General features: G+C 42.7%; 1 protein-coding gene across 2 annotated transcripts in view; it reads right to left on the bottom strand.

Annotated features, from left to right (window-relative positions):
- Positions 1 to 22,966, bottom strand: part of NUP93 (nucleoporin 93) — an 85,962-nt gene that overhangs the window by 28,137 nt on the left and 34,859 nt on the right. The window contains exons 1-3 of one of the 2 annotated variants that reach the window (XM_016124079.2): positions 19,725 to 20,094; positions 6,230 to 6,292; positions 734 to 862 (exon numbers count right to left, since the gene is read on the bottom strand). In XM_016124079.2, coding sequence (XP_015979565.1) covers positions 734 to 853 — 120 coding nt within the window. In that variant the 5' untranslated portion in view covers positions 854 to 862; positions 6,230 to 6,292; positions 19,725 to 20,094. Of the gene's footprint in view, positions 1 to 733; positions 863 to 6,229; positions 6,293 to 19,724; positions 20,095 to 22,966 lie in introns of those variants that run through there. The other variant, XM_016124078.2, reaches the window with a different exon arrangement.

Here is a 22,966-nt window from a genome sequence, read left to right as displayed (position 1 = left end):
GGCTAGTTCAATAATATGGGCAAAAGACCAGGCTGCTGACAATGGAGGTGGTAAGTGGCTGGATTCTGGGTATATTCTGAGACCAGGGTTAAACTACATTTGCTTACACGTGTGAGAGACTAGGTGGGAGAAGAAGAGGACAAAAAACGAATCTGAGGTTTTTGATCTGAGGAAATGAAAAACTGGCATTGCCGTTTATAAAGATGATAAACTCTTTGTAAGAGTACAGAAGGCTGGTGCTGGCGCCAGGAGGGAAATGGGGGGGGCGGGTGCTATCATGACTCAATTCTGGACATGTTTAGCTTGAGATGGCTAGGAGACATCTAAGCAGAGCCAAGAAGGCCAACAGATAAATGAGTCTAGGGTTTAGGGCTGCGATGTAAATTTGAGTTTTTGGCAATATAAATGGGATTCAAAGCCACAAGCCCAGACAAGATCAACAGGGCAGTGACTAAGAGAGAAACGAGAACATGTCAAGGACCTAGCCCTGAGACATTCAGACATCTAGAGATCAAGGAGTTTGAGAAAAACTGAGCAAAGGAGGCTGAGAAGCAGCCAGACATGTTGGAGAAAATCCAGACAAATACGGGTGTCCTAAAAGCCGGGGGGAGGGGGGAGAGTTTCAAGAAGGAGATAGTCATCTACCGTGCCGAGACGGCCAGCTGCCTCGTAGATAAGCACTCTTTGACCTCGGGTTTTATTAATAGTGGTTTATCTTTTGGAATCGACCTACCTCGTTTTCTTGAGTAAAGTCAAGGGCATCTTCTCCTGATGCCAGCAGTGTGTGGAGGATTCGCTGTTTCACTTGCTCCCACTCGACCAGCATCGACTCTCGGTGGTACTCCTCGGCCATGCCGAAGGTCTGTCGGTGACGAGCAGAGAGATGACCCAAATGACAAAACAGAACATGATTTTCTTTAAAGTTTAACAGAAATTCAAAGCCCTCTATATCTGCCATCTTTCCATAAGTAGAGTAAAAGCAATGTACTTTAAAAGTTATCCTTAATAACTATTTGCAAATACCCTATTTCATCAAGTCTAACACGTTAAATATTTTTAAATGGTGGCAAAACAGACATAACGTAAAATGTACCGTCCTCGCCATTTCCCGTGTACAGTTCAGTAGCATTAAGCACATTCACACTGTCATGCACCCATCACCATCATCTCCAGAATGCTCTGCATCTTGTAAAACTGAAATTCTGTCCCCATTAAACCATCTCTCCGTTCTCTCCTCTCCCCAGCCCGTGGCAACCAACCTACTTTCTACCTCTATGATTTTAACTCCTTCTACTACCTCATATAAGTGGAATCATACGGTATTTGTACTTTTGTGTCTGGCTTCTCTCATTTAGCATAATGTCCTCAAGGTTCATCAACGTTGTAGCATATGTAGATTTTCCTTCCCTTTGCCAGGGTGAATAATAATATTCCATTGTATGTATATACCATATTTTATTTATCCTTTATCTACCCATGAACATCTGAGCTGCTTCTACCTTTTGGTTATTATGAATAACGCTGCTATGGGTGTGCGAATATCTCAAGTTCCGCTTTCAAGCCTTTGGGGTGTACACCCAAAGTGGAATTGGGGGATCGCATGGCAATTCTATATTTAATTTTTTTGAAGGTCTGTTTCCATCGAGGCTACACCATTTTACAATCCCGTCAACAGTGCACAAAGGTTCCAATTTTTCTACATCCTCACTAATATTATTTTCTGGGACTTTTTTTTTTTTTTTTTTTTTTTGATAGCAGCTATCCTAATGGGTATTAGGTGATAGCTCAGGGTTTTGATTTGAATTTTCCCAATGATTAGCGATGCTGAACATTTTTTCGAGTGCTTATTAAGACAAAATTTTAAAACCTCTGAAATTAGGCTACATATTACAATTGTACTTAGTATATATTACTTAGTACTTTTTCTTTCTAGTGCATAATGATGGATTATAAAATCAATGGTATCTTAATTTAAGAAGCATCTATGATAAGAAAAGACAAACAAAAGATTCTCCCAGTCTTTCTGTTTTTTTTTTTTTTTTTTTTTTTTTAAGAAACAGTAATATTGTCATAGGAGGAAGCAAACCAGTAAAAGAAAAACAGAGCGTTCTGTGGTTAGGTTTCCCACTAAGTCACTACTGAAATGTCGGGCGAACCTCACTCCTGTCTACTGGTGCCTTTGTTACCAAAAGACACTCAGGAGGAAAAGACAAAAGAGAAAAAAGGGAAGGAGAGAAGGAAGGAGAAGGGGGGGGTGGGAAAGGAGGGAGGGAAATGACAAAACAACACCTCTGAGGAGAGGAGGAAATTAAAGCAACTTACAGAGATATATTGAATCACGACCATTCTGGGCCTCTTATCCTCTAATTGGCAGCCCAGGTTCCCATCAGCTTAAGCCCATTTTTCAAAAAGCCATTTCATTTACAATCAGATCATAATCAGATTGGCATCTAATTAGGCAGCACCGAGGGAATGAATATAGTAATGTCTGCTTTACTTTTGGCAATGTAGATAATTTATACTGATAATAACTATACATATGACCTTTGGGAAACTGTCAGAAAAATGACATGTACTCTTCCTTCAGATGAGATGTTTGACTATAGACCAATATTTATTAAAACGTGAAAAAGACAGACACTAGACACACACGAAAATGAGCAGAAAGAAGGCTGGCACGATTGGCAAGTAGGATTTTGGTCAATCAATGGATCCCTTTTCTAACATGTATTCTGAAGACACAAGAAGAGACAACCACAAACTTTAAAAACATCGTTCCACCTAGTTTTCTTCGGAGAGTCAGGCAGAATGGACCACTCCAGTCAGCGAGCCTGGAGTACCCAGAGGGAAATCATCCTCTCTCGTTCCATGTGTGAACTTGTACAGGAAAGCTAGGCACTTGAACAGAGAGAAGTATGTGAGGGAAAGCCAGGCAGGGAGAGATAGCTGCCCTAGAAGGTATGCAGAGAGAGTGCGCTGACGAACCACGACTTCTTTTAAAAGTCTTCCGTGTAGTGGTCAAACCACCTAGCTCCTTAGCATTGAGGTTCTCCAGCAAGGGGAAATGAAAGGCCATGTGGCACAAGGACCAGGGTAGGTAGAAATAAGCAGGTGGGGGAAGGCCGGCATACCATACGGCTCTCTGAGCTTGCAACAGGAAACGAGGCACCGATTAAGCTGTGACACTGACCCAGGACACCAGTGTCATAAGAATTTTTCTTAAGGACAAATCCTTTGGTTGATAGAGAATGGCAGAATAGTAAAGGCTATTGAAGAAAACAGATAATATACCATCCAGAGACACTGTTGCTGGGGACAGAGGGAACAGATGTCCAGCATCATGGAAGGGTCAGAGCAACAATAGTGGGAATTAACCATCATCCCATTAATCGGGCTGCCCACCAATGTGCCAAGAACTCCTGCTTCATGAACACAGAAGTACTCTGGCAGGTTTATGGGCTCAGATCCTCAGATACAGCTGAGAATTATGCCAGCTACTCATTGAGAAACAGCCCACAACCTGACTGAAAAGCATTGTGGTCCTATTCCATCATTAGTGTGATAAGCAGCTTCAAATAAAAATAAATGGTCCAGCATTAAAATTCTCTTCCCTTGACCATGCCACCCCCAGCTTATCTTAATTACCTTAGAGATAATGGAGCATCCAATTTGTGGGCTAATCAGGAATGATCAGCCACCCATTTGCCCCATTCCAGCCTATTCCCTTTAGACTCACGTCTGAACCATCAGATTGATGAGGTGCAAAGAATGTCAACTAGAGGGGAGAAGGAGCTACTCAACTAGGAAGAGAAGAGGGAGACAGTGAGGGTCTGAGACAAGGTGGGCGGCAGGGAACAGGAGGAGCAAGAAGGAAAGAAGCCCAAGGGAAGATGAAAGGATGACCTAGAAGGGTGAGCGGGGGCCTAAAGGTGAAAGGAAGACAAGACAAACCACAGAAAGTGACAACGCAGTGGAGACACTACTATGAATTAAATCAGAATCTTTCAAGTTATGTGTGGAGATACATCTCTTTGAACACAGCTAAAAAAGGCAGGGAGAGAACCGGGCGACTGACTTGAGAACAGGTGGGGAGCACTCAAACCCCTTTTTCATCAAGGGAAGAGGACAATATGCTTTGACTTCACACCCACTTATTACTGAGCTGTTGCTGGCTTTTCGAAGCTCTGCATATGTTCTGATAATGTTGTTCTGTTTTTGCTGGGATACACCAAATGGGAAAAGATAGGACACATTTGTGGTTTTGTGGCTTGTTTTCTTGGCATTCCAGCGGGCCATTGGCAAGTTATTCAAACATGAAATTACCACTAAAATGCCAGGAAGCTGCTCACCTTTTGTTTGAAAATGACTCCTGCTCAGCGGCAGTCACCTGGTGTCCAGTCAGGTGAAAGGTCTCCCCGCAGGCTGGCTCTGAACCCCGGAACTCCACCCTCACAAATGCACGCACACCTTTTGCACTGTGGTATGTCACTTAAATGTTTTGGCTGGCTGCACACTTAGTCTCAGTATGGCACAATGTTCAGAGGCTGCCAATTCCAGAAACACATTCCACAGGGTAAATGGATTAATAAGGCCTGGTGGCTTTTGGCAATTCTAATTTAATTTCGCTGGTCCTTTACAGCAGGAGAATTAAAGTTGGGAGCTCACTTAAAGTGTGAACAACAAAAATAATCTTTAAAAAATATTTTTAAATTTGAATCAAGTGAATTTCTCTATTTCTAGAAATAAGTACCATTGCCAAAAATATAATTAATGAAATTTTAGGGATTTGACTCTGATAATTAGAGCTATCAGTCATTTCAATAATGCCTTTGGAACATTCTCTTATGAATTAAGAGCTGGCGAACCCCGTGCTGCCCAAGCTCACTCACATCAGCCCTAGTGAGGTGTTTCCACGTGCACAGAACATTTTAATAAAGCACACCAAGAAGCAGCATTGTTTTACTTTATTATTTTTTACATAAATAACACAGAAAGACATTTCACTTGATATAAGGATTATGTAAGTAAGGAGAAAACCCTTTACCCCTACTCGCTCTGCAGAGACAGCTGCTACTGGGGGACCAGCGGGACCCCTCCAGCCTCCTTCCCAGGGGAGGCTGCACTTTACCAACTCCCCAGGACCGCTATTCTCCCCACTGCCTCCCTCATCCTCCCCCTCCTTCCCCCTCCCTCCCCAGAAGACTCTGGTGGCCTGAAAATCTCTTACTCCATAATGGGATGTTTTGGAAAGGTTTTGATCTTTTAATCCTTGTCAGAAGCAAATGGAGATAATTCACGTTAGTAAAGTCAGCAATCTTTGATCTTTGCGTTTCTTGAGGGAATGCTTGTTGCAAAATTCTGTTGCACATATAATGGCTGCTCTGGCTTACTTATTTACCATCCTTCTAAGAGCCAAGCTAGTTTGTTTTTGTTTTTGCAAGAGCTTAGAGAAATTATTAACATAAAAGGTAGTATAAAGAATGAAATCTTGCCATTTGCCACAACATGGACGGACCTAGAGAGTATGTGTTAAGATAAGTCAGACAAAAACAAATACCATATGATTTCACTTATATGTGGAATGTAAGAAAACAAAACAAAGGAACAGAGAAAACAAAATCAAAACGGAAAGACTCACAGATACAGAGAACAAGGTACAAAACTCCAGTTATTAAAAAAAAAAAGTCAGGGATGTAATGAATAGAATAGGGAAAATAGTCAGCACTATTGAAATAACTTCGTATGGAGACAGAAGGTTACTAGATTTATTGTGATGATCACAGTATAGGAATATAAATGTCAAATCACTATGTTGGATACCTTAAACCAATACGTCAACTATACTTTAAGAAAAAATAATAACTATAAAAGGTGGCATAGAAAGTCAAACTGGGTGACAAAAGGAAATGAAATGGAGAAAAATTATCAATGATCATAACTGCTTTTCTGAACTACTGATTCGGCAGAAACCAAAATACCACTTTTTACTGTAACAATGAAACCCAAGAATTGTCTGGCTCTTCCGTTTTAAGATTAATTTAATAATTAATTGTCCAGCCCTGAGTTTCAGATGCATTTCGGTCACCAAACACACATGGAGTTACAGGCACAACGTTCCTACGGAATTCTCTCTGGGGAACTCACTAAGCAGGAGAGCTGGGCCCTGCGCACGGGCTCTGGCTTCTGAAACCTGTGCTCCCTGGCATCTGTACTTAGGTTCGTTTCTTACCCGCTTCCGGGACTCTTCAATGGCCGACAGCAAGGCATTGTCCTTCTCGTTCTTTAGAAAGCCCTAGAAAAGGGGGGAGAAACGACACAAACTTAGGTTCAAATTAACCTTCCAAGCATCTAAAGTACACAGCAGGAAAAAGAACTAACCATCAGGCTATCTGATACCTGCCCACCTTCACGCTCACAAAACTCTCAACTCGAAAATATCAAAATAGATGGCTTTTACAGAGGTTTCCTAGTTTATTTCACTCTGGGAGCATGTGATGATTGTCAGAAGGTAAAATCCCCATGGGGCAGTAAAGTCCCTTGTCCCAGAAACATATAAAATACAGACAGGATTGCCCTTCAAATTCCTAAACGACCCAATTTATAGATAGAGCTTTGGCTACGCAGCCCGTCACAGGGCCTCTAACCGTTCCTTAGTCTATATTTCTCTCTGTTGCCCTCAATGAATTCTTCAATTTCTTTCTAATATCCAAGAAGCCATTGCCATCCATTTGTGTTTTTCACTTGCTTGTCAATGGCTGGGATACTCAAAAAGTCAGTTATTTACACGTTTCTTCTGGGGTTTTGCCACACGTACCCCCTACTTCAGGCCCGATGACACCTGCTACCTGTTTAATACAGGTGGGGTGAAGAGGAGACAGTCCACAGTCTGGCTTAATATGCACAGGATAAAATACCTGTTAAATGCAACGACAAAATAACACAATGACAGACCTAGTTTTAAATCGGGGCTAATGGTGTGATTTTGCTCAAACTCCCAAACTCGAAACCTTCATTTATTCATATGTAAAGTGAATATTACCTGTGATAATGTAATCAAGTGTTTGGCCTGAGGGTCAACACATGTAGCTCTATTATTAGAATCAGATTTAGATCTGTCAGTGGCATTAAGGAAAGAGATGCCTCGGGCAACCTCCTTGTTGCTATTCATTGCCCCATTGCTCAAGCTGAGGTCTCAGGGAGGAAGGAGAGGGCCACACTGTCCTGACAGACAGCCACAGCTGCAGACAGACAGAGTCAGCTTCCCTGCCTGTCTCCATGCCAACACCTGCCCTTCGCACAAGGTTCGTGAAGCTTCTTTTCCACAGCTTGGGACATGGGGGTCGAGTAGGAACAACTAACAGGTAGAGATCAAAATCTGAGTCATAATATGAAAGAATTCAAGTCACCCTACAAGTTAGATCTCTCTATAGCATCATGCAAGATCCTGCACGTCAAGCACGCTACTGTCGACCATGTCCAAAGAGACCTGTTCTTCCAGAATCGTGTTTTTGCTTTTTTTTTTTTTTTTTTAAGGAAGTCTGGGGGAATATGCTACAAAGGAGAATTAAGCTAAAGCTTTTAAAATGACACAATAAATTTTTTTTTAAAAAAAAAACATTACTTGACAGTTTTCTTGAAAACGTACTCTCATGGTTAAGTAATTAATTTCTGATCACTTAATATATTTTGTTCAAACGGTCCCAGATATGAGACTGCTGGTTCTCATATCATAATGGGTGGGGTGCTGGCTAAGACTGGGAGGAAATTTTAAATAAAATATTACTAATCTTCATAGACTCCCCAGATCGCTTTTGTATTGGCCCACGATTCTCCTGTACTTGCTGTCACACCCCAAGCTGGACGGTGCACTGGGACCACAGCGACAATGACCCAGGAAACGGGTCCCTCATAGGCTCCGCCAGGGCAGCCCCTGAGGAAGCTCCCAGGCAGCTCTGGGCCACAACACAAAGACTGTTCCAAATACCTACACTGATCATTGGGGTTCGGCTGGGGTGGGGAGAGGCATTGGTCACTTGCCTACTATTGCAGTGACCTCAATAAACCAGAGCACACAAGGCTAGGACCCCATGTGTCCATACAGAAGGAGACAGCTTGTCACCACATCATGCCTGCTTCTAGCCATCGCAGGGAATCAGACACCAATGGATGGGAAGAATGTTGATGGCCCTTGTTTATACCTATACTTCACAGCAAATGAATCATTGAGTCAGCAAATCTTCATCATGAATTCCCTTTCTTGGGCAGTCTTCAATGGGTAAAGCTAAAGGCTTTATAAACAGTTTATAAACAAAGCTATGAATCTGTTACCATAGAATGCTGTTCCTGAACAAAGGGTAGGCACAGGCTGCTGCTAGAGGAAGCGACTGTCTAAAAACCCTTGTTGCAGGCGGGTACTGGGAGGGTGATAACCTCGGCCTGACAAAGCCTGGTCTCATTTTTTCTGTGTGGTTGGGGTGGGAGGGGCTGTGCCAAGTGCCCTACCCACTCTCTGGGCTTCCTCTGCTCTTCCCGATCAATGAATGACTAGCCCATCCGATTCTTTTGACTGCACCCATGTCTACATGTAACCCATATATGCGAACACACAAAACAAATGCAAAGCAAATCGGACACATAATATTTAAAAGCAACATATCATTCTGTAAGAACCACAATTCTAAATACTTCTAAAAAAGTGATATTTCAAGTTAGTGGTTAAGAAGAAAAAGAAGGCAAAAAGATTGGTTTGGGCAGGTCCTTCTCTTCTTTATGATGCTCATGTGGCCACAGTGCACATCAATAATGGGGCTTTCTCTTCAGCACAAACTGATCCCGTGGAATACTCAGATTTTGAATATTGACTCTTTATCCGTCATTCATTTCTATAATGAAACACTAAAATAGGCTACCAGTCGTATTTTTAAAAACAACACATTAATGAGTGACCTATCTTCTGAAAAGAATCTTAAAAATAATAATTTATACAGTCAGAATAGTGCTGGGATCTGTGTGCCATCTAGTGGCAGTTAGCTTCTTTTCAAGGACACAGGGGAAAAATACCAAAGAATTTAAAAGTTGGGCAGAATAATACCTGCCTCAACCCAAATTTCCCACAGATCTCTTCCCAGACTTCCCTTTTCCGTGTGGATTTTCTTTCCTTCCAGCTCCTCCTGCGAGGCACCTTCATGTCCCTCGTTCCTGAGAGATATTTTTACAGCTTATCAGAAAACGGTCTCTGCAGAGTTGAGCTGGACGTGAAGGCGGAACTGCGTGGTGCCCTCTCTCCTTCATTCGGTGGAGCTCCCTGCCACGCTGAAGACCTCTGGTCACAGAGAAGGCTAATGGCTTACCTCTTAGTTGGAGAGGCTCGCCATCTAACTGTGACCCGCAGGGCTCATCAGTCACATCCCTCTTCTCATCAACAAGCACTTCTTAATCGCTCAGTCTCCTACCCGGCCCTTCTGCTGCTGGCCCACTAAATAAAGACCATTCTGTAAACATCCGCAGGCTTGCTAATAATAAGTAAGACAGCTACTCCTGACATCCCCATCTGGACCCGGCTCCTCACTGCCAGAGTCCCAGAAACAGACCCTGTTAACTGGCTCCTTGAATGGGTTTTGGTTTCAAGCTCTAACATATAATAGCTCCCACTCAGGAAGCAATTAAGGGCCAGACACTGCTCTAAGCAATTCAGACATTACTGCTAATCTTTGAACAATATGAAAGAGACAGGAGCACCTCGCTCTCTCTCCATCTACCCCCCATCCCATTTTACAGGTAAGAAACAGATTTTGGCATCTAACCAACTTTACCAAGAGTTCCTGAACGGGAAGAGGCAGAGACAGAATTTAAACACAGTTCTAACTCTCAAGAGACCAACTGTTTCTGAGATACTTAGGGAACAGCAAACTTCTAAATCAAGAAAATAAAGTAAAACCTTTTCTCTCGAAAAGGATGGAGTCCAGGAGGGAAGCAAAATATCCTTAAATTTGTGTTCTTCATCAGTCATTAGTTCCCCTTCACAGATGATGAAGCTGAAGGCTCAGAGAATACTAATCCTTAGACCAGTACTAGTAAGAGCTCACACACACGGACATGGGGATTCCTGTGTGCAGTGCGTGTTACACGCATCTGGTTCCTGTCCTCACTTTTAACCCAATGCTAATCTGTTTCTCACTACTACTTACCTGGACCACAACTTTAAAGTGTGTTCTTAATATAGGTTTAAACATTGAAAGAGCTGTACAAGATGGTTTCTAGAGCTTCCATCGACTCTCGAATGTTGGGGTTCCACATTGAGAGCACCTGGTTTGTACGCAGCAAGCTCAGACTTAGAACCCACATTTCCCGATCCCTTTTCCGCCGTCCACTCTGCCACGCTGTCTCCATCACAGCACGTCGAGCTGGGACAAACGGGTGTGTTGCCCTTGCATTTTTATTCCTCTCTCCTCCTCACCTCACATGGCTGGGGGAGGAACGGGACAGTAAACGGCAAGGCTGAGGCGCTCCCTTAGAAGAGGGCTTTTCAAAATGTGGGTCATAACTCACCACTGGATCATGAAATCAACCAGGAAATTTTTTTAAACAAAATTCTGCTCCAATTACATATACTTATTTGTATGTATAAAGTAGGTCACGGTGTAAAAATCTGTAGTATTTCTTTATGGGTCAGATAAAAAGGTGGAAATCACTGCTCTAGCTGTCAACTCTATAGTGTTCCAAAATATTACTAATATTTATTGCTGTGGGACAGTAAACACTGTACACCTGCCCAAGCAATGCCCTCAACCACTTGTTCCTTCTGTAACGGAGGAAGTGGGCTGCCTTGCAATGGATACTGGCCGAGAACAAACCAGAATGCAACCGCGAGGTAAGCCGATTCTCCTATCCAACATGTGGTCACAACTCAGGGACCTGGCAGCCAAAATGGCTTTTCAATGGCTCAAGCTGAGAAAGGCAGGCACGAAACTGCGCAATTTTTAATCATCATACAGACTCTGGGTTTCAGAATACAAGTGGCAGCTAACTCCTACTGCAGAAAAAGAGAATGAGCAAAAGGAAGTTTTTGTCAAATGGCCAGGGTCTCTTGGCTCATTTGCTTTCTAAAAGTGAAAGCTAAGAAAGATGGGTCTCTGCGAAAAAACTCAGTATCCACTTTAGCAAGGGAAGTAAGATGGCAATAAAAAGAAAAAAAAAAAGAGCTCACACTGATTCTTTCGCACAGGTCTTTGCTTCCCACCTACGACAAATACGTGATTTGCTAGACAACTACATTAAAAAAATGAATCAAAAAATGATTAAAAAATTAGTTTAAGTTGGCTCCACAAAGCAAAAGCCATATTTTACATGGCCCTCAAAACACAAAAGACCATCCCATGTCTTTTCTTCTTCAACAGACCAACGAGCAATGCACCCCATCAAAATTGAAAGCAAGGCGCCCACAGCAGGCCAGCCTTTCTACCGGAAGCCACCTGACGCAAGACAAAAATACATGGTGTTATAAAAACCTGGTATGTTCTCTCGTTTAATACATACAATATATACAAATTAATAGGAAATCTATGACCAACATTCAAAATCAAGGTAATGCTAACAGATGAAAGCAGTAACAGCAGGAAATGGTCATAGTGGTTGCATATAACACTGCCAAGACACGAGCGACAGCCTGAAAGGCAATGAAGAGGAAACAGAAAAAGAGATCCAAAAGTAAATTTAAAAACAGAATAATCAAGAGGGTCTGTGCCCAGATAACACAAGCATTCCAATAAGCACTGCAAGGATTCGTTAGACACTTAGATAGTAAAATGCAGAAGTGTCCGATTTCTACAAAGACGAGAGTGAGTTGTACTCATTATTTTGCTTCGGCTCATTCTGAGGAACATACCTGCTCCCTTAACCTGTCCCAAACCTTCTTCCCCATTTCTGAATGAATGAAATGACCTCTCCTGAAACCTCTTCTTGGGTGAAATTTTTTACAATGGTAAAACCGCTACTTAAGGAGGAAGAACAAAGCAAGACACCTTTTCAGATGAGCACACAGAAAAATCCTGCCAGCACTCGGAGCCCCGGGCTTATCAGATGGTGGAAGGTGCTTTTCATTAGCTTCCTTTGTGGTGCCTGCGGAGAGCGCCTCGAGGAATTTTTCAGGTGCAAGGAGATGTTCATTACTGATACAGCCCAAAAGATGAGAACAAATTTTAAAACTGGGGCATTTTCAGAATTTGGGAAACTATCATATGGTCTGTAGAACATTCAGTTATTTTCTTAGACCTGAATTTAATGTAATAAAATAGGAACACATAAAATGTCAGCTTAACAGGCCCACAAGAGACAGACTCTCCTTTCGCAAGGCGTACAGACTGAGTAGCCGACCAAGGCTTTATTCTCCCACTCAGATATTTAGAGTCAGTTCCACTGCTTGTTTTCTGCAAAAATGTAAAGATATATGTATATCTTCAGAAAATACTCCTGCTGAAAGCAGTGTTAAGCTAGAAGAGCTGACATCGCCAGTTGTGATCTATTTTTAATGCTGCTGCATGATTCCTCACGGTGCACTCATGCGGAAGCCTCGCCAGTCGCATTCAGCAGGTGGCGGCAGGCCTGGCAGCCGTGGCTGTGGAGTCCCACCATTTGCCAGCTCCACAGATCCATCGGCCCGAAGGCGGCTCTGCAGCCACAGGTGGCAGACCTTGGCGCTGTAATATGGCGCTGCGTGGGCACCAGGCCATCTGTCACTGCCAGGCCACGGGGTCCAATTTTGTACATGGTTTCTGCGACTGGGCTAAACAAAGGGTCACACGATTATGTGATGGATTTGGCTCCGTTAAGGCAAAACAAACCACTTGCTCCCTTAACTCAAATTGGTTTACGGGATGGTCTACAAATTCTCACAGGTGGAAGAGAACTCAGTGTGTGCAAGAAGATTCTAAACCCAAGAATACACAGCTCTGAGCTGGGCCTCGTCCGGGACCCGCCGAGAGCCTTACGGGCAGCATTCCGACTGGAGCGCGCTCGCACGTCCAGCCTTTTCAAGGGCATCACTACAGCCATGATACAACTCCGTCTCACCTGTGCATTCCGGAGAAGCCACTGCCCTTTGAGAGAGCCAGTCACATAAGTCCATCTACTGCCTTCTGTGGACCCCTCCCCACTACACTAAAAATAAGAAAGAAAGAAGAAAAAGCTATCACATAACAAAAGCCAAACTTCCAGGATTTTCAGCACTGGGCAAAGGAAGGCTGTAAGAGGTAAAACTTACCATGCCCCAGAAAGGAAAGGCGTCTTTGAGAATGGGGACACGCGTTCCTGTGGTGTGGCAGTGCGGGGTGCAGGGCTGGGCAGCACACCTCCCTCGTCAACACAAGTGGGCATATAACTACTAGGTGCTTCCTCCTATTCCTACGCAAAGGCCTCAAGCTAGGGCTGCGTAGCACATCAGGCTGCTGCACTTGGAGAGAAAGTGCATCCGTGTGAGGACCACTTAAGTCTCTTATGTTACAGCTGCAAAGCCAGTTCTGCCCCCTGCACTGGTACGTGTTCCCTATCTCTGGCCATCCAGGAAAGAAAAGCAATCTCTCCAGCTCAGTCACCGGGAGACGCTGTGTAGAGGGGGAGTAAGCAGCAAGGGCATAACATAAACGAGTAAAATAATCAATGATGGCCATGTAGGCACTAGCGGAAAAAATGCTTTTCAGCAGAACTCCCCCTCCTCCCAAATCCAGCAGAGCCCTGAAATTACCTTTCAGGGTTGTGTAAGCAGCTTTCCCCCGCGAGTCACAGAGGTCCGGGGAAAGGATGTGACTTTGCTCTGTGCTCATACCTCATCACTTCCAGAAAAAATGAATCAGAGCCCACACCCTAGCGAGAGAGGCCATGATGCAGCAGGATGTGCCCCACTGCAGTGGCTGGGCCTGTGCTGGCCCCCCACTCACTCCACTCCTGGAATGGGGGGGCGGCGGGGCTGGAACGCTAGAAGCCAGGAGAGGGAGAGGGAGGGCAGCCAGCCAAATGCTCTGACTGCTGAGGTGGCCCATGGGAGAAAGCAAGCCAGCAGCTCTGAGAAGTTTATCTCCTCCCAGCGCCCCAACCCAGCACACTTGCTAGGGCCAAGCTTTGGGGACACAAGACCAGGGAGGATTCAGAAGAGAAAACCTGTCAATCTAGCTTTGCAAATGGAAAAGAAAATGTGTCAATGTATGTCTTCAAAAAGCAGCAGCAGCAGAAGCCTCTCCTCACCCAAAGGTATGAACAACTCTAAAAATACTAATCTCACAGCCACTCTAAGGTGATGGAAAGATAAAATAAGGAGGCTACATGAAAGGACGATAAAAACGTTTTTAATATGGGGAACTGATTTCCATCTTGGAGATGGATTAGTCCAAATTCAAAGAACGGAATGGAAATGCATCAATCATGGCCTTTATCGTGGCTACCATCCCCCTCCCACTGCCCCCAAACCCACTCTAAAACAACTCATGACTGTATGCATACACGCGTGCCCACGGCTCCTCTGCTTTGTCAGACCTAGTGTCTTTTAACTTTGGAAACAGGAAACAAAAGCAAGATTTGGGGGCTCTGAGAAGGACTGATGGCAGAGGGCATGTCTCTGAGCCGGCAAGGGGGAGCTGAGCAGTTTTTGCCAGGCTGGTTTCTACAGAGCTCAGGATTAAGCCTCGAGTTCTACTTAGCAAGCACAAGGAGCGAGATTAGTCGAGACAAGGTTTGGGAGCCACGTGCCATATTAATTCCCTGCTGGTACGCGGTGTCAGTCATTTACACTGCAGTCGAAAATCGCAGGTCCTCCTGCCGTGCAGCACGGCTTATGCTGATAGGACTGGAGCACTCATCATCATGGCGGTCACAGAAAAGGGAGCCTAGGTTTTGCTGCAGTTCCTTCTTGTTTGGAAATGTTTTCAAAAAATCCTTTGTCTGGAGACCACTAAAACAAACAAGAGACCTTCTCCTTTATAACTGCCCACTGCCGTAAGTGGAATTTGTCACGGTACTCCTCTGCTAACAGTACTGGGATTTCACACTCTCTCCAAAACCTCGATTAAGTCTGAAAAGGTTGTGACTCTCCCCTGTCGGCGCTGAGGGAATGATGCGGGATGCACCACTCACCACTGTCACCACAGGTACAGGAAACGTGAAACACTGCTTGGCTGGAGTGGCAAATACGAGCAACAGCAGGAGAGAGGGCAAGTCCATTTTTCAAATACGAATTGCCCGAAACCGACGGGGAGCTAAAATCATTTACCCAGCCCATCCATACGGGGAGAGGAAGGGGCAACCCTAACTGCCCTAACTGTGGGGCCCTTCCGAGCCAGAGTTAAAGGAGCGAGCCGCTGGGAAGACGCCCAGCCCCAGGCCAGCGCAGAGCAGAGGGACGGGTCGCCGGTGCCCACCTCGGGAGACAAGCACTCAGCCCCACTTCATGCCGAGCCAACGAAATGGACCTAAAAGCTCGACTTGCAGGATATATCTTGTTTTTAAATATCTGTTTGTAAATGATGAATTTATAAATGCATATCATCCAAGACACAGGCCCAGGAAGACTCTACGTACAGCTCAAAAAGTCATTTTTGGCAAGACTTTGCTGAAAGCTCAAAACGTTAGATCTATCAGTCACCAGTACGCCCACAAAGAGAAAGAGACGGAGCCAAATGCAGACAAAGGCGCAGCACAGCACAGATTAGGAGTCAGGCGGCCTGGATTCAGGGCACAATCGACTGCCTTCCAGATGTACAACCTTGAGAAAGTTGTTTATAGTAAACCTTGATTTACCTAACTGTAAGATGAACTGATTGTACTACAGAAACTAACTCTGAGCCACCTCCAGAAATTCCAAGTCCATGAGAGGTGGGAACAGGCAAGAAATTCGCATTGTTACTACCATGAAAGCTATAGTTCACTCCAAAATAATCCATACCTTGAACCACAAAGGAAATTACAATGAACTTTGCTTTTGAAGATAGCTGACATATCTTTTATGTATAAATTAACCAAAGCCCACGGAGAATGGAAAATCAGAATCAAAGGCAAATAACATGTTTTCAAAGGAATGCTAGCTTCATCTAGCCATAAGAAGCATACTGTCCTGTTCTCTGAAATCCTGAGTCAGGAGGAGTAAGTTCCGACACGTAAAAAGAAAAAGAAAATACAAGCAAGGAATTTCAAGTCTGGTATAAGACATCTATTTAAAATTGTCCTTTATCCATATTTGTCAATCGGAAGCTATCTGTATTTAAGCGCCGTTAAGTCTTTCCGCGCTACCAGAGGTGACCTCGAACGCGAGTGAGGAAGAGGACGCGCATGCGGCCCACCTCGCCAGCCTTCCGGCGCGGCCATCGCGCCCCTTGGCCACCACCATCTCAGTGGCACGCGGCGTTTCCTAGCCGGCTGGTCGACCTGCTTGCTCGTCTGCATCACAGCACCACCAGGGCATCCAAAGGTCTGACAGGAACACATTTTTTATAGCAAAAAGAACCGGCCCCTGACTCTTCACTACCAGGCAGGCTAACATTTCATGGGAAAACGAAAGAGCTTCCAGACTGAAGGTTTGGGACTCCCCCACAAATAAAAGAAAGGGGAGCTTCTCCCTTGCAGCCAAACTTGAATAGCCCATGGGGGAGGCAAAGAAAATGAGAGGCAGCTGGGCCTCTGCTATCTCCCCAGAGTCCCTGGTGCACAGCTTTCACACAGCTAGAGAAAAAAAGACCAGAATCTTCGACCAAGTTTTACTTTAAAAATTTCAGGGGAAGGCTCTGTGACGCCCTTCACGCCACCCACCTGAACGTTTCATGCAAAGCTGCAGTTAAGATGGAGTTCTAATTCGCTGTCCTGAAACCCTTTTATCTCCAAGTGTAAGCCTTATAAAACTGAAGGGGAAAAGAAATCCCTTTCCAATCTATATATCTATAAACCATATATCTAAACAATTAATATATTAAATGGCCCTCCCAGGATTAAAACAATTATATTGAGATCTAAGCTGTCATGCTGCAAGCAAAAGGTTTATGCAAGCTTTATGGAATCTTTGTGGGATTCTAAACAGGGCTTAAGACAACTGAGCCTTCCTATTTCAATGAAAAGATTGATGTGAAAATCCTCCCCTCACCTAGTTTCAAAAACATCTATTAATTAGAGAAAATGGCATTCAGTGAAAAGGATGGAAAACAGCTAGTACAGTAAGACCTGGAAGAACAGCTGGCTTTATAAATCTGCTATCAATTAAAAGGGCTCTCAGACACCCAGTTCTGCGAAGATTCAACTCCCGGAATGGCTGCGAAAGCATTTTGAGAAAATTCTTCATGGTTCGGTTTACTGTAAAATGCACTTACTATAAATACTTCGGGATTAAGTGCCTTTAACAAGATAGATATAAAACCAAAGTTAAAATCTACTTGTTTCCACTTAGTAACAGCATAAAGGAACAAAGGAATAAACCAGTCAAATCCAATTAATTTTAAGAATGGAGATTTCTAAGCTTACAATCACAAACAAGAGTTTTCCACAAGTAGCTCTGATGTCACAACTATTAATTAAACAGAAGGCACTAAAAATTATCCTCATTAATGAGAATAAAAGCCCCAATATTGATCTTTTAGGATAAAATCTTGTTCTGTTAAAACATTTCTTCTTATATATTTTAATCAGCTATTATAGATCATGGAAGAGTTTTCTTTAAAAAAAAAAAAAAAAAAGCACAACTATAATCCAGCAATTTTCTTCAGAAATGGAAAATGAAGTGTTTGTGAAAGAGTGAAAAGAAGCCTGAACTCTTCTAAATATGCTAAATTCGGATTTCCTTTTTCTCTCAAATTGTCATTTTCAAATTTGACTAGTGATAAATTCATACCTCACATTAACTTAAAGTATGAATAAATAACTAAAAGCATGTGATAAAATCATTCATGAAACCTATTATTTCAAGTATATAATCTCACTTGGTTTTTAACACATAGATAAGAAATACATCCGAGAACCTCTGTGCTTGCTACACCTTTAATATTTGCAGCATTCATTTTAAAGTCTTTTTTGCCCATACAACCAAAGAAAAATTGGCAGCCTCTCACCACTATATGAGTACGAGAAATACTTACTGTAGACAAAAGGATTCCATTTTCTTTCTGGGAATGTTCTCCACCCTCCTAGAAAACTCTTCTATGCAGTGTGCAAATTCATTTTCTGAGTTTTACAGTAATAACACTCTCGTGGCACAGAACCTGATGTAAATGGAACGGCCCTGCAGCTGCCTTCAGAACCCAGCTCACCTCAACCATGATGCAGCTAATTGTTAAAAATGGTGGCTGAGACATTTTCCATACATTAAATTAAGGAGCTCTGATGAAGGCGCTGGCACCCACCCACTTCAGACAAAGGAAAATAATTTGCAACTGTACCAAGGCACGGATAATTGAGTCATCTCCCATACAGGTCAGTGTTAGAGGTTTTCTCCATCTTTACAAAATGCAAAACACAGCTCATTGTCTCATCTCAGAAATCAATTCTTTGCAGTGCTGCACTGGGTCAGAGTTTTAAGGGAACCGTAGTCTTGGGCAAATCCAGACTCCAGTGCCCAGATGAGTGAAATTCTCGGTTCCTCTCCTTTCCCTGGCAGCTCTCCTCCATTCCCCACTTGACAGCTCCTGGAGTCTTCCTATTGTTAAGAGTACAGGAAGTCCCACACCTCTGAAGGGAGCTAAATCTCTCAACTAGGTAAGCAATTTCCAAGTCCACGCTCTGGTTAGAAGTCCAGACCCTACGGGTCCCCTGATACAAATAGGTTCCTTGGGATAAAAAGCTATACCTCCCTGGGGTTCTTTTTTTGGTGTTTTTAAGGGAAGACAACAAGCAAGCTGCTTTTCAACACTGAATTAAAAGCATTTTATCTCTGATATTAACCCAGGTATTAAAAGTATTATAGACAACATTTATAATTTTATTACCCTCCTGATAATGCTTACATATGACTTAGGAAGTTTTCATTTCACTTACACAAAGCACATTTTCTACATCAAAATTTGAAATATACTTAAAGGACTCACAAAATGCTCTTTTGAGGATGAAATTCAAAAAGGAAAAGTAACTATCTTAGTTGAAATTGCCTACATTTAATCATACTTAAGAATCCACATCTTTGGTGTTACTATTTAGTTTTTCTCATGTAAATCCTTATGCTAAAGCACTTCCTGGGAGATAATCCTAAATATCTCTAATAGTACTTTTTCCCCATAACAAAATATAAATGACTTAAGTCCTCGGTCAGGTATCCTTTGCACACACAGTCACCTACAATCCCAAAGGATCTGATTTTAGCAAAGAAAAAAAACCCTATCTTAATATTTTACCTCGTATAAGGATTCTGCACTTTACGTGCATCTTTTTTAAAAAACCCTAAAGAAAGTCCACACTACTTATTACCTAAGATGAAGTCTGCAAAAATTTTAAGTAACCAACTATTTGAATCTTTAAACAACTATCTCCCTGCCCCACCCAACAGATTCTTTTTAAGAAAAATATTAGAATGACAAGGCACAAACCTGAACCATTCTCAGAAAAATTAAGTACTTTTTTCTATTGAATGAGTTAAATGTTTCTGAATTTATCTCAAAATTTTAAACAAACCAAGACCTTGCCTTTCAGAGGGGCTTCAACAACATGCTGTCGCTCTTATTTACTAGGGTGCATTTATCTTAATTTCTTTACAAAACAGGCAATCCTACCTGCAGCTCTCAAATTTAAGGAGTTATAGCTGGGCCGATGCTGTTGGTCACTGCCGCTCTTCCATACGTTCTGTACAGGATGAGCTCTGTAGGAATCAGTGCTCAAGTTTTCCCCATGCCAAACAGCCAGGGCTGGGGGGAGGGGGAGGAAGAGAGAGGGAGAGAGAGAGAAAGAAGGAAAAGGAAAAGAGAACACCCTGCAAAGGTGGGTATGACTGGAGCACTAAAGACTCCAATTAAACAATGAGCTTGCAGGGTCCGCCTGAAAAGGGTGCACGGCAGCCCCCAAGGCGCTGCACCCTCATCACTGTGCCGCTCCACACACATTCAGAGAAGTCAGCCATCAGTTTGAAAGCACAAACTGATGGGAGTAACAGTTTATAGGTTACAGAAGGGTATTTTATTGTTAAAGGACTGTACCAAGTTAAGATTGAAGAGGGGGAGAGACAACATGTAGGCAAGGAATGCAATGATACTTTTTTTCCCCAGACCCAAGCCACTGTAATTACTCTGATGTGCATTTTTGATGACTTCCGACATCTTGCATGGTTAATAACCGCTTCAGTTGTCATGTTTGGTTAAAGTGGAAAATGCATTTTCTGCATTGTGATGCAGCGCTGTAGCCACAGATTGTAACACCAGTTGTGAAGCTGGTCCCTTAACTGAGCAGCAGGAATTTGCACATGCCATGATGCTAAAATAAATGGTAGTTAAAAGATTTTATACAGCAGCAGACAGATTCTGCCATTTTAGTCTACAGAATGTGTAGCTCCAACACACACAAGCATCTCAGATGACTGTGCCCTCGTCGGCTGCGCTGTCCTTCAGACAGAACAGTAAATTCACCATCTTAAATGTTTGGCCTCTCAGTAGTTAAAAGATTTCGATGCTGTTTAAATAACTATTCAGATTAATTATAGCTTCGAACAGAACCAAGGTTATTTGCATTTCAGGAATATACAGCCAATGAAACTGTCAGGGACACAGGAACATGCAAACCTTTTATTAACATGCTCAGCTCAACTGTCACTTCTGTGTACAAGATTTAGGGAAAAAATATATGATGTGCAAGTAATGAATATTCCCATTCTACCATGATGGGTTTTAAAAGCATTTCTCAGAAAGGGATTTTTTTTTTCCTCCACGTTTTAATGTATAACCTAAAAATTAAAGGCTACATTGAAATACTAACATGGGTTTTTCATAGTCATGAAAAGAAATTCAATGCACCAAATAACTGTGCAATTACAGGGAAGCTTGTGAAAAAGCAAAGATGAAGCTGCACTGAGGACCAGGCGGCAGATGATTAAAGCCGGCTGGGCAGGTAGAGGGCTGTCGTCACGGTGCAGACTGCAAGAGCAAAATCGAGAGACGGGCCCTTTCATCTTCGAAAACAAAACCCACAAACCCCATGACTGCCATCTTCAGCTGCAGAACCTGAAGGACACAGGGTACTCGTCAATTTCATAATGTATTTTTTCATACAAATATTAACTTGGTTACTTAGCATCTAGAATTTGGATACCTAAGGTTTTATTCATCTACAATCATCAATTTGGTGTTTTAAAAAAACAGAACCAAGACTTCACTGCTTTAAAAGAAAAACAACTAATATAATGCACCTATTTTTCTTACATCAGAACTTTTGACAATTAAATGCTGAGTTGAGATGTTTTAGACATTTCTGCTTTATATATATATAAAAACTAAAAGAGAATTAGCATAGAAACACATTGGTGTCTGAACAGTGAATAACAATGAAAGAACTTATGTTACTAACATAAAAATCAACTCTCGATTCCCTTCGTTTTATTCATTGTGATAGCGCCCAATGCATAATTTGGAGATGCGCGTGTTAACAAGCGCCGTGAAGCTGAGGAGCTTGCTAGTTCCGTTTCTTCCCCTAGCTTAAAATTAACTGCACCAACAGTGCCATTCGGTGCCACAGCAGATGTCACAGTTGTTGTAGCAAACATTCAACAATTTAAGCTTTTTTTATTCCAGACCCAATACAAGGTACCACTAGCAGCTCAGAAACTGCACAAGGAGGGAGGGGGAAACTGCGTGTTGGGGTAGCTCTGAAATTAACCGGGCTCATCTTATGCTCCAATTGCTGAACCAAAGACAACTCTGCGGGACCTGTCACTGAACCAGTGCAAGACGCAAACTCTTTTGTTTGGGATCAAATGAATACTGCACCGGAGCACAGAGGATATGCAGCAACAAGAGTCTCTGCCTCGAGATGGACGGACGGGACAAGAAAGAAAGAATCCCAAGACCTCTGTGTGGTTTCACCGATGGTTAAACCTGTTCTGAGGGACCCATGTGAAGTTCACTACAGTAGAGTAAGAAAACCCCCTTTAAATACTAAACAAACAAGCAAAACAAAGAAAAAAACGCCTCGTTGAGTCATGCTATTAAGAAGTTTTCCTCACCAGTATGGCCAACAAATATATTCAGAGGATATTTATGCTAGCATGAACTGTAAACCAGCTAAGACTCCATCTTTCCCCAATCTACGAGTATCCCAAAAAAACCAGATGAGTGACAATATTCTGACTGCAAAGGACCTCGGAGCACAGGGTACCGAGAAGAGTTACCTAGCCTGCCTCAGAACACAGATGCCCAAACATGTATGTGGAGGTCATACACACACAGGAGAGAGCCACCTTACAAACGAGGTACTTTTCACTTGTTTTATCACTGTCTGAACATAACGTGATCCATTCCTAAATGTCTATTTGGTGTCCCTTGTTTAATTTTGTTTTGGCTTTATATAACCCTAAGCACCAAAAACTAAAACAAAGAGAAAAGGAGACGATTGGTAGACCCAGCATTTATTAATATAAAGGATAAAAACGGGCTTGCTTATACAAATGCAGAGATGTCTAATCCTTTCCACCAAAGGGGTTCGACACCATCTTTTTGAAATCCTGTGCCCTGAACCATTCTGAACTACAGCGGCGGCTAACCTGTACATCAGGTAGACACTCTATACAAAAAATAGACGTGGTTCTTCCTACCACTAAGACCAAAGTGTATTAAAGCTTCCCTGTATTTGAAAGATCTCCAAATTTCAGGTGACGGCTTGAATTTTCAAACAGTATTCCATATAATATTCCAGCAAAGCATGCCTTTAGCCCATTCCTTAGAATTCACTGTAATCTTTAATAGAAAATTTTCAAGCTTATTATTTCTATTTTCATCTCCCTATAGATTCTCTCAATAAGTCCATTAATGAA

The sequence above is a fragment of the Rousettus aegyptiacus genome, unplaced genomic scaffold (genome assembly GCF_014176215.1).
Source record: "Rousettus aegyptiacus isolate mRouAeg1 unplaced genomic scaffold, mRouAeg1.p scaffold_m13_p_14, whole genome shotgun sequence".
NCBI classification, from domain to species: domain Eukaryota; kingdom Metazoa; phylum Chordata; class Mammalia; order Chiroptera; family Pteropodidae; genus Rousettus; species Rousettus aegyptiacus.
The sequence above is the reverse complement of the archived record's forward strand: the minus strand, read 5'-3'. Positions and strand labels throughout refer to the sequence as shown.